Source organism: Monodon monoceros, unplaced genomic scaffold (genome assembly GCF_005190385.1).
Source record: "Monodon monoceros isolate NGI ecotype Baffin Bay Population unplaced genomic scaffold, NGI_Narwhal_1 Super_Scaffold_2, whole genome shotgun sequence".
Classification (NCBI taxonomy): Eukaryota; Metazoa; Chordata; class Mammalia; order Artiodactyla; family Monodontidae; genus Monodon; species Monodon monoceros.
Genome location: NW_021703776.1, coordinates 104,977,961 through 104,990,438, shown reverse-complemented (window position 1 = coordinate 104,990,438; position 12,478 = coordinate 104,977,961). Strand labels below are relative to the sequence as shown.

Here is a 12,478-nt window from a genome sequence, read left to right as displayed (position 1 = left end):
AGGAAAAAGTGCCCAGAGCCCAGGGATGGAGTACAGTCCCAGGCTCTGCCTTCAACTCGGGCACCCTTCCCACTTCCGTCTGCTGATGCCACCTCCCTGGAGAGCTGAGAGACTGAGTTAATTCTAAAATCCATGTTATACAAATAACACGCTCCATTGTCATGGTGATTACACCCAGGAAACAGAATTCTTTGCAGTCACCGAACATTTATTCTCCAAAATATAGCCCATAAGCTACGAAAGCATCAAGCAACCATGTTCTTTTTTTTTTTAAACATCTTTATTGGAGTATAATTGCTTTACAATGGTGTGTTGGTTTCTGCTGTATAACAAAGTGAATCAGCTATATGTATACATATATCCCCATATGTCCTCCCTCTTGCATCTCCCTCCCACCCTCTCTACACCCATCTAGGTGGTCACAAAGCACTGAGCTGATCTTCCTGTGCTATGAGGCTGCTTCCCACTAGCTATCTATTTCACATTTGGTAGTGTATATATGTCCATGCCACTCTCTCACTTCATCCCAGCTTACCCTTACCCCTCCCCGCGTCAAGTCCATTCTCTAGGTCTGTGTCTTTATTCCTGTCCTGCCCCTAGTTTCATCAGAAGCTTTTTTTTTTTTTTAGATTCCATACAGTGTTTGTTTTTCTCTTTCTGACTTACTTCACGCTGTATGACAGACTCTAGGTCCACCCACCTCACTACAAACAACTCAATTTCGTGTCTTTTTATGGTTGAGTAATATTCCATTGTATATATGTGCCACACCTTTATCCATTCATTTGTCAATGGACACTTAGGTTCTTACTTCACAGTGGAGAAATGGAACATCTCATTTCTTCATCTCTTTCTTTCCCGAAGCGCATGCAGACTTGGGTATCAAACGCGGGGCCTAGTTCTGTGTGGGAGTCATGGGTGGTCACTGTTGCTGGCATCCTCGAGTGCGGCCCGTGGTCCAGGCGCTGACGAGGCAGCCCCGGTCCTCACAGCCCCAGGAACAGCCGCAGTAATCGCTAACACACTGTACCATGCATTCCATAGGGGCTTGTTAATTTGGTCCTTACGACACCTCCACCAGGTAAGTGCTGTCACGTCCCAGCTTTACCAGTTAGAGGAGGAGGCCTCGGAGGTGCCATGTGTCCCAGGCTGCTGAGCGGATGAGCGCAGGGCCCCAATCCACCACCACCTTCACCCCGTTCGCCTTCGGGAGTCCATTCATGCCACCATCAGGGGGCGGATTCCAGCCTGGCTCATCTGGAGACACACTTTCAGTTACATCCATCATCCGTTAGATCTGTACCTGGAAGTGAAACTTTAAATGTGTGCTGAAGGCGTCGCTGAGAGACCCGGCAACATGACTCGTTTGGACAGCTTGCTGACCTGGAGGGGCTGTGCTCACCTGGGGGACAGCAACAAACCCCAGCCCCACTCAGTGGAGAGACATGGGGAGAGGGAAAGGGAAGAGGAGTGGAGAAAAGAAGAAAAGAAAGAAAAGGGTTGGGAGAGATGAGAGCTCCCAGCACGAGGAGCACACGAGGCCGAGGCAGCGTCGAGCCTGCAGCCGTCGGACCACAGCGCAGGGTCACTGAGCTTCAGAACTGCTCCTGTGTCGTATTTAATGTCGTCATTACCGAGGTCCGGGGTCATGCTGAATACACAGAAATAGACTTTTCTGAGTAAAGTGTGCATGCAGGGACGTGGGCAGGGCTCCACATGCAGCGTGATGCTTGTCCCCAGGGAGCACAGCGCCCAGGTCGCCATCCAGCACGGTTAGCACCAGGAGCCGATCTCCAGGCCGCTGCGTGTCCGTCACCACCCACTTCCCAGAAGGTGACCGCTATTCAGAGTTTTGCCTATTTTAGAATCTTACAGAAGGAACGCCCCAGTCTCCCCAGTTCAGCGTTTTGCAGGGAGGTTCATCCGAATTGTTGCGTGCGGTTATCCTGTTCTTTTTTATTGCTGTGTGAAGATAACACAACTCATTTCTTCGTTCAGTGTCCACGGAGACGTGGGTGCCTCTCGGTTTGGGGCGACCACAAGCAGGGCTGCTGTGGACATTCTTGTGAGTTCTCTCCTGCACGCGCGTACACAGTTCTTCAGATGTGCGTGTGTGTGTGTGCACACTTATATTCACATTTATTTTACGTTTATTTGTCTCTCCTGTCATAGGCCATGCACAGGTGTAGTCTCTCCAGGTACTGCACATGCTCACCTGCCTTGCGGAGATTCCTTCCACTCCACCTCCCACCCCCATTGTCTATAATAATATAGAATTGTGTTTTTAATATGCATTTCCCTGGTGAATAATGATATAATGTGTTTGGAAACTTTTTTTTCTGCAGGACCATTTCAAGTGTTTGCTCATTTTTCTATTCAGCTGTCTCTCTTTTTTTAAGTTAATTTTTAGGAGTCCTGTAAGAGCAGCCTTTCGTCAGATATGGGTATCACAGATTTTATCTCTAGCACTGTGGTTCGACTTTACACCCCCCTAATGAGTCTTTTGATCAGCAAAAGTTCTTCATTTTAATGAAGCCTATTGACCATCTGTCTTTATAGTCAGAGCTTCCTGAGCCTGTTTAAAATATCTCTGGCATGTTCTTCTTTGTTATCATCTAGAAATTTTTATTATTTTAACTTCTCATGTATAGGTTTATGATCCACTGGTGATTTATTTTTGTGTATGGTGTGAGGTAGGGGTTAAGGTTCATTCGCTTTCTCTGTATTCAGTTTCTCCAGGACCATTACCTGGAAAGCCCACCTGTGCCAGTGCGTTGCAAAGGCATCTTTGTGACTGTGTATCAAGAGACTGGATGCCCTGCTCTGTCCTATTTCCCTCTTTATCTATCACGTGCCGTTTTTACATTGCTGTTGTTGCTGTGCCTTTATAATAAGACCTGACTTCCAGCAGTGTAAATCTGTCAGCTCTTCTTTCTCACTAGGAAGAGGTTGGTCATCTGCACTTACGTGTGAATTGTTTTAATCAGCTTGTCAGTAGCCATTAAAAAAACTCTCCTGGGATTTCATCTTGGATTGCATTGAATCTGTAGATCAGCCTGGATAGACTGGACATCTTTACAGTTTTTAATCATCCAACCAGTGATTATAGTAGATCCTTCCATTGGTTTGGGCCTTCTTAATTTCTTTCAATAATATTCTGTGGTTCTCTGAGTAAACATCATGGACGTCTTTTGATGGTCATGCTGAGGTATTTGTTTATGCTGTTGTATATATTTGTGTACACATAACGTTTAGAAAAGGAATTGACACTGATATATTGATCTTGCTTCAGCAGACTTGCCAAACTTATTTATGAATTTTATAATTATTCTGTAAACTCATCTGGATTCTTCTTATATGCAACTCAAGTTTCTGTGAAGCACAGTGTGAATAGAAGTGATGACAGAGGACTACCTTTTCTTATTTTTGAGCTCAGAGTGAAAGTTCTCAATATTTCACTTGTAAGCGTGACGTTTGCTGCAGACACTTTGAAGGTACTCTTTACCAGATTAAGAGCATTCCTTTCAATTCCCAGTTTTCTGAGTTTTTAATCACAAATGGATGCCGAATTTATGATGATTTTTCTGCGTATATTGAGATGAGCAGATGGTTTTTATCATTTGTTCAATTAATGTGAAAAAATACATAAGTAGATTTTCTGATATTAAATCTACCTTTCGTTCCTAAAATTAACCCTAGTTGGTTGTGATATATTATCCTTTTACTATATAACTGGGTTTAGTTTACGAGTGTCTTGTTGAGGATTTTTGTGTCTACAGTCATGAATTTGATATAATTTTCCTTTCTCGTAAGATAGGCTTTGATATGACAGTTGTGCTGGTCCATAGGTGAATAAGAAAGTGCCCCCCTTTCCTATTCTGTGGAATAGTGTGGGTTAGATAAGGTGCTATTTCTTCCGTAGCGTTTGTGGAATTCACCAGTGAAGCCATCTGGGCGGAGAGTTGTCATGTGGGAAGGTTTTCTTTTAAGGTTCAAGTTTTTAAAACAGACATATGACAATTCAGATTCTCTGTTTCTCCTATGTGAGTTATAAGTTGTATTTTTCAAGGAATCTGTTCATTTCACCTACATTTCTATATCTCTTATTATATTTTTCACTTATGTAAGAGCTATACTTATATCTCCTTTCTCATTCCTGGTATTGGTCATTTTTATTTTCCTTCTTTGTATCTTGATGAATCTTACTGTATAAAGCTTTATCAGTTTTATCAGTGTTTTCCAAGAACCAACTTTGGACTTTAATTTTCTCCCCTGTATGCTTGTTTATTAATTTACTGACTTGTGCTCTTACCTTTATTGTTTCCTTCCTTCTGCGTTCTCTGGTTTCTATTTGGTATGCGTTTTCTAGCTTCTTAAGTTAGGTGTATGTTCAGCCTTCCTTTGTTTAAAATGCGTTTATTTATACCTACGCATTTCCCTCTCAGACCTGCTTTAGTTCCATCTTTTACATTTAAATATGTGTTTTCCATTATCATTGAGTTCTAATTTTTCTAAACTCTTTTTTTAAATTATTTTTTAACTCATAGGCTACAGAAAACTATAGATTAATTTCTAAGCTGAATAGAAAATTAGTAACAAGTTGGATTGTGGCTTAATTCATGGTAATCTGGCTTAATTCATGGTAATCAGAGAGCATACCACATGAATTAAATCCTCTACAATTTGTTGAGACTTGATTTATGACCCAGAATGTGGTCTATTTTAGTAAAAGTTTCATTTTCATTTGAAGACAATATAATTTCCACAGTTATTGGTTTGTATGCTACATGTCATTTACATAATTTTGTCGATCATGTTATTTAAATATTCTAAATTTTACTGTTTGTTTTAACTACTTGTTCTATCAGTTACTGACAGACATGTATTTAAGTTTTCAACTATAATTGTGGACTTGTCTATTTCTTCTTTTATTTCTTTCACTGTTTGCTTTATATATTTTAAGGTTATGTTATTAGGGGCATACCCATTTAATGTTTTATTTTCCTATTAAACTGTCCACGTTTAGTAATGTCCCTTGATTTTAAAAAAAATCTACTTTTATATTAATGTAGTTATATTAGCTTTCTTTTATTTGATATTTGCGAGATATATTTTCTGTGCTTTTACTTTGAACTTCCCTGTTTTATATTTAATTTGAGTGTTTTACAAGCTCCATTTATTTTTTTTTACAAGCTCCATTTAATTGAGATTTGCTTTTTATTTCCAGTCTATTTTTATTTTTACATACAGTATTTTACACTCACATTTAGACTAGTTACTGACAACTTGGAGTTTCAATCCATCTTCTATCTCTTTGCTTTCAATTGACTCAGCTGCTTCATTGCTCCTGCACTCACTTCGTGTTTCTTTTTAAATTGTCAAGTATTTTTATTATTCCAATTTTCCCCTTTCAGATTGTTAGTTATATATTCTATTATTCTTCTTCTGGTTTTCACCCCATATTAACAACATGCATCCTTGTCTCATAGGTGTTAACCTCCAGTTCCTATTTTTACTGCTTCCCAGTCAACTCAAGACTTCACAGCATTTTATAAGTACCACAAGGCATGATTACGGTTGTTGTCTGGAAGTCAGTGTTTATTTACAGTTGCCTGTCTGTCTGTCCTGGTGCTCTTCATTCCTCCTTCAATTTTCATGTTTCCATCCAGGATCATTTTCCTCCTGCCTGAAGATCTCCTTTTAGTGTTTCCTTCGGCACAGGCCTCCCAGGAGTGAATTCTCATGATTTTTGATTGCCTGAGATCATCTTAATTTTGCCTTTTTTTTTTTTTTTTTTTTTTGCGATACACGGGCCTCTCACTGCTGTGGCCTCTCCCGTTGCGGAGCACAGGCTCCGGACGCGCAGGTTCAGCGGCCATGGCTCACGGGCCCAGCCGCTCCGCGGCCTGTGGGACCTTCCCGGACCGGGGCACGAACCCGCGTCCCCTGCATCGGCAGGCGGACTCCCGACTGCTGCGCCACCAGGGAAGCCCTGCCTTCATTTTTGAGGATATTCTTGATAGTATTGAATTTTTTGTTGGCAGTTGTTTTCTTTCCTCACATTAAAGATGTGCATCATTAGTTCTTTTGAAAAAGTCAGCTGCCAGTCTCACCATTATTCCACTGAAGGATGAGTCTTTCTCTGGGTGCTTTGAAGACTTTTTTCTTTGTCTTCGGTTTTTAGCAGTTATACTATCATGGGCTTTAGTGTGGTTTTCTTTGTAATCCTCCTTCTTGGAGTTAGTGGAATTTCTTTAATCTGTTATTGTATTTTATCAATTTCAAAAATTCTTGGCTAGTATCTCTTCAAATATTGCTTCTACTTTATCCTCTCTCCTCTCCTTCTGAAGCTCCATTTTCAAGTATGTTTAACATTTTCATCATTTCCCATATATTTCCTATTTCTTTATATTTTACATTATTTTGTTTCTCTCTATTTTCGTCTAGACATATTCTACTGATCTATTTTCCAACTTATAATACTCTGATTTACAGTGTCTACTCTAATGTTAGACCCAGCTATTTAATTCTTTATTTCAGGGTTATTTTTTAAGTTTTCAATTTTCCATTTGATTTTTACAATTAATTCCATCCTCTAATAAGGTTCTCCATATCTTCACCAATTTTCTTGGCTATATTAATCAGAGTAATTTTACAGTCCATGTCTTAAAATGCCAGTGTCTGGATCTCCTTCTGTTCTCTGTTTATTTTTGTTTTTGTTTTTTCCTTTTTAACTGTATTTGATCACTTGGTACTGTTTATAGCATACTTATTAATTTATTGAAATTATATATAATTAAATTGTAGAGACTTTAGATGATCTCTTACTACAGAGGGGATTTAATTTTTCTAGCAAGATGGGCAGACCAGCCTGAGCCAGGCAGGGATTGAGTTGACTTGAGGCTGTATTTCAGGCTCTGTGAAGGCTGTTTTGTCATTATTCCTACGTCATAGCCTTTTAGGGGTTTCAGATGAAGGCCTGGGAATCTTTCTACTCATCCAACACATGAACACCTTAGGAAATGGAAAAAGGAAAGGAAAACCTCAGTAGATAACTGCGTGCTGAATTTTGGGCTCTCTGTGTTTTCCTTTTCTCCAGAATCATTGCTCCTGGAATCTGTTAACTTGAAAGCCCTTAACTTCCTTTGTTGTTCATTCCGTCCAGTGACGATGTTATAAGCTCTGGGCCCCTGTTCTCTAATTGGCTTCTGTGCCCTGAGACATAGGTTAACCAACAGCCCAGGAGACGAGAGGAGGTGGGTGCCCAAAGAGCCTCAGTGCCTCCCTCCTCACCAGCACCCTGTCCTTCGAGTCCTAGCTGCTTCCGCTGCTCTCCAAGTAGATAATTTTTTAAATCACATTGACCCCCTAGTGGGAGGGAAGTCAGATAAGCTTCCCTTCGTAGCCACAGGTGGAAGTCTATTTTAGTATACATTTTTTAATGTTCTTCAAAAATTGTAAACTTTACTTAACCCTAAAGAGTTAATGTTTAACAATGTTGCAAGTGCATCTGTGTGGAACAGCTTGTTTCTCAAAGACTCCAAACAATTAAAAGTCAGAGTTAAAGCAAATATCCAATTAAGTCTTCTCCAAAGCAGAATTTAAGTGTTGTAAAATAACTATAAACAAAATGTTCTGAGCATTTTTTAGAGAAGCAAAATATCACATAAAGTTAAGTTCAGAGACAGGTCCTTTGATGTGGGTCTTGCCGGAAATTTGCTGCAAAGATGGGTGGTCTGCACATCTGTGAAGTGGGGGCATGCCACTGCAGGCTCGACTGAGCACGGCTTTGCTTTATACTTTTATGCTGAACTCCTGTTTCTAGGACTCTGATCTAAGGCGCTAAGTCAGAAATAAGGGAAAAGGTTTATGCACAAAAATATTTATCATAATGCAAAGCTGTAAACATCTTAAATATACAATACGGAATAGTTAAATAAATGATTAACTTCCATTAAAAAAGAAGCCTTAAGATTAAAGCCACACAGGCAGCTATGAAAGTGTGCCCCAAATCAGTGTTTGATTATCTATTTCCTCTCCCTTCCCATCCCCCTCCAATTCCCCTCCAATTCCCTTCTGTCCCCATCCATGCCTCGCCCTCTCCCCCATCACCCTCTCCCCACCATTCTACTCCCCTCTCCCCTCCCACCACCGCCTCCCCCCTCCGCAGAAAGCTGCATTGCACCAGGAACTACATCCACCTGAACCTGTTCCTCTCCTTCATCCTGCGGGCCATCTCGGTGTTGGTCAAGGACGACGTTCTGTACTCCAGCTCAGGGACTCTGCACTGCCCTGACCAGCCGTCCTCCTGGGTAAGGCTGTCCCTGTGGGCGGGGTCCTCTCATGGGGGGCGGGTGCCTGTGTGAACTCCAGCCCCACCGACCTCCCTCCCCACCGCCCATCCCTTTACTCCATTCCCACTTGGCATCGGGAAGAAGTCCCAGAGCCGGTGGTCCCCGTCAGAGCGCGGGAGCGGGCCTGAGCTCGGAGCAGGCCCACGGTGGCCAGAGACACAAGGTGGGCACGTGGGCACTGCCCGGTGGGAGGTCACAGCCGGAGTGCTGACCTCAGGCAGAGCCGGCCTCCCAAGAGGCCGCTGCTCCAAAGCACCAGCGGCAGCTCGAGCCAGATGTTCCTGGCACGGGTGGGCACGCACGATGCTATTTTCTCCGCACATGTCCGGGATTCTGAGCAGTAGATACTTCCCCTGACTGCTGGGTGGAAATCACCTGCGTGGTGAGTGCGTCCCCCGCAGCTGGGAGCGCAGTGCGCCCGTGACCCACGGGCCCAGCTCTTTGCAAGAGGATGAATCACCTTAATTGTTAGTTTCTGCAGTGCAGGCTTGGCTTGTGGTGGACATTAGTGGGCCTTTAAGGCATAGTTGAGTTTAGTGCGTTTATATTGAGCTCCTCTGAGATCAAGTCCTTCTACCCAGTCTTCCGACACCCAATCGCACCCTCCACCTGGGTTCTACACGTCACCCTAGTCCTGGTCACAGCTCTTCCACACTAGCCGGAATGCTGTTCTCCACCCGCATCCCAAGCGGATGGATTCATGTGCTGGCACCGTTGCTCTGGACTGAGCAGATTTGAGTCAATGTCGTTTTCACATAGTAAAGCCTTTATCACACCGAAGAACTTCAGCTGCTTCTTAGGTCTGCAGGTGCAATAAATATCAATATACTCCTGGGATAATCTTGACCAGGAGGCATGTGGACTGAATATAATAAAGAAATTAGCAACAAGATCCTCCACCTGGCAAGTCCCAGCCGCAGGTGGAAGTGCGGCCCCTGGGCTCTCGTCCCTAGATCGAGCCTCCGCTGCACAGCTTGGGGTGCACCCGCAGGCCTGGAGCAGGGGTGCCTGGCTGTCCTCCCGCTGAGGAGCCTTTGGTCCCGTCTCTGTGTCTCAAAGCTCTGCCCGAAGCAGCGCTCCGTACTTAGGTCTTCATTAAAGGACGTAGTGACCCTGACGGACCCACAGACAGCAGGCCCTTGACCTGGAGCGGTGCTCTCAACTTTCTCCTGCTCTGTAGACGGAGGATCTGGCTGAGGGACGGGCAGCAACAGGGGCCTGGGTGTCCCTGCCCTGAGTCCCACCTGCCTAGGGGTAAGCTCGGAGGCCCTGAGCTCTGCAGTGAGGCTGAAGCATCTGAACAGGGATGCACCCGGCCCAAAGCTGAATGCTGACCAGCTGCTTGCTGTCCCGGGTGGATCGGGGGGAGGTGGAGAGCCAGAGACAAGGGCTGGAGGCTGGGCTGGGGGTCTGCACATTGCAGAGGGTCCTGGGCCCACTGAGCTGCCATGTAGGCCCACAGCCCGGGCCAGAATGGCAGAGGGGGCAGGAGAAGGGGAAGTGAGAAGAGCCCATCAACACACACAGGTGCACAAGTGCACACACATGCAGAACACATGCACACAGAGGTGCACAGGCACGCAGAAACACACAGGCATGCGTACGCTCACACAGAGACACAGGTGCACAGACCCAGGCACACACACACCCTTCAGACTCTGTCCCATCACGAGTTTGGCTCCGTCCCTGGAAAAGCCCTCAGGGGCTTTGCATGGTGCTGGGGGAGCCCATGTCCTCAAGTGTGGAGCAGCTGTGGACACAGGACGAGTGAAACTGCACACGTGGACATCACCATGGCCATCGCCTCTGCCGCTCACTGTGCACTGAGGGCTCCAGGCATGAGACCCACAGAGGCACCAAGGCCCATATCCCCAGCCCTGCAGCTGTCATCTTCACATGTTTAAACAAAATATCCTGTTGACTTGCTCTTAGCCAGCACCTACAGATGCTGTAAGTCTCCCCAGCACTCTAGGGAAATGCCATCTGGCCCCGTAGAGCCTGAGAGGACACGTATTTCCAGGTGTGACACCTGATTTTGCCTTTGGCAACCCTCGTGGTAGGTGCTGTTTTCTCGTCCTTTTCAAGGAGTTGGGCCTCAAAGAAGCCAGTGTCTTTATTGGATCAAAATGTGGACTGGGAGACAGAACCCCTGCCTCTGTCCCCACCTAGGCCAGCCTGCACATGTGTGGGTGCCTCGTTCTCTGCACTTGTTGGTCTGGGTTTGATCTAAACCTGTGGAAACCGCGCTCCAGTCTAGAGAAAATGAGCGCCCAGAGGGCCACCTGAAGCCGACCGTCAGGACCCCCACGGACAGTGGAGATCGGCCCCCTGGACATCTGGCCGTGTGCAGTGACGGAGGCTCTGAGACAGGGGACGGGGCTGGCTGAGACCCTGCTGGGGTCTGTGCGGGGCGCTGTCCCGGCCGCATGGCCATCGGCCTCTCCACACCAAAGAAGACGAGGTCAGCCGACAGCCCGTCAACCCCCAAAACCTCCTGTCCTCAGAGTGTGTTGATGGTGGATGAGCAACAGGAAAGAAATGCAGACATGGCGTTTTAAACATTTTATCAAGAAAATGGAATTGGAATCATCTTAAACACGCTGTGTCCTCTTTCCTCCTCCAACAGGATATCCTGGAAATCCTCTGAGTCTAGCGGTGTCTCAGGGTCTGCTTTGAATCTACCGTGCAGGTCTGACGTAATCTGCGCGACCGTCCCACCAATACCAGGCACACCCTGTTTTTGTATCTTCTGTCCCCACAAGCGTCAGTGTACGTGTATCTCCGTGCACCAGTGCTCTCACCTCGGTCAGGTGGGTCTGGAGAGAGACTGGAGGGACCAAAGGGCACATGTGTTTACATTGCAACAGATAAGCTTCCAGAGGCAGAGATGCCACAGGTGCTACGGGTGCAGGACGTGCCCTCCTGCGCGGCCAGCAGGGCGCACCACAGGATCCCTCCACCCGTGGGTGTGGAGCTCTTCCCTCCTCGACACCCAGCACGCGCCTCTGTCACATCCCAACGAGGTCTTGGGTCGCTTCTCCTGTCTCCACAGCAGTGTTGTCACGTGCGTCTTTCCACTTACGGCGGCCCAGCCCCGATGTCCAGTGGGCCGCCTCCACATGCAGACCCCCTCCCTGCCCTCAGCATCAGTAAACCGTAACCACCTTAGAAAGAGACGGAACCACACTCCACTTAGGCAAGAGAGACCTGGTGTGAGGTAAGAGGCTGGAGCGTCCTGGAGAGGATGGAGCCGCTGTGAGTCAAAGCACCTCATGACCCCGGGGAGCCAGCTTGAGAGGCTGCCGTGCATTGCCTGCAACTCTGTCCACCCCATACACGTGTATGAGTGTGTCCACATATATGGAAGTACATCCACCCATCCATCCACATACACATATTAGGGGAGGCGGCTGCAAAGATATAGAAGAAGAATAGAAGTAAAAGTACTGTTCTTTTTTTCAGCTCACTTATATAAGCTTAGTGATTTAAAGCCTCAATTTCATGTTTGCTCATGACGTGGAAATACCTGATATGTTTACTTATATGAAGGTCTGAGAGATTAAAAATGCATTTACTTTATGTAATACATAATTTTTCCCTTTCAAAACTCCTGGGGAAATAATTTATTTGGTGGGTTTCTCTTGTTTATTCCTTTATTTTTCCATCTCTTGTTAAGAGTGCACAGTGAGGAAGAACAGAGGAGAAAAAGTGGAAGTGAGTGGAGGGTAAGGATGCAGCGAGGAGAGGGGGATGTAGGGAGGAGAGGGTGATGCAGGGAGGAGAGGGGATGCAGGGAGGAGAGGGGGATGCAGGAGGAGAGGGGGATGCAGGAGGAGAGGGGGATGCAGGGAGGAGAGGGGGATGCAGGGAGGAGAGGGGATGCAGGGAGGAGAGGGGATGCAGGAGGAGAGGAGGATGCAGGAGGAGAGGAGGATGCAGGAGGAGAGGGGGATGCAGGGAGGAGAGGGGATGCAGGGAGGAGAGGGGGATGCAGGAGGAGAGGGGGATGCAGGAGGAGAGGGGGATGCAGGGAGGAGACGGGGATGCAGGGAGGAGAGGGGATGCAGGGAGGAGAGGAGGATGCAGGAGGAGAGGGGGATGCAGGAGGAGAGGGGGATGCAGGG

The 12,478-nt window shown here is 46.1% G+C and overlaps 1 protein-coding gene across 3 annotated transcripts in view; it reads left to right on the top strand.

The window, feature by feature from the left end:
* Positions 1-12,478, top strand: part of VIPR2 (vasoactive intestinal peptide receptor 2) — a 69,620-nt gene that overhangs the window by 48,513 nt on the left and 8,629 nt on the right. For all 3 annotated transcript variants that reach the window (XM_029233393.1, XM_029233394.1, XM_029233395.1), the window contains exon 6: positions 8,171-8,312. In XM_029233393.1, the coding sequence (XP_029089226.1) occupies positions 8,171-8,312 (142 nt within the window). The remainder of the gene's footprint in view (positions 1-8,170; positions 8,313-12,478) is intronic.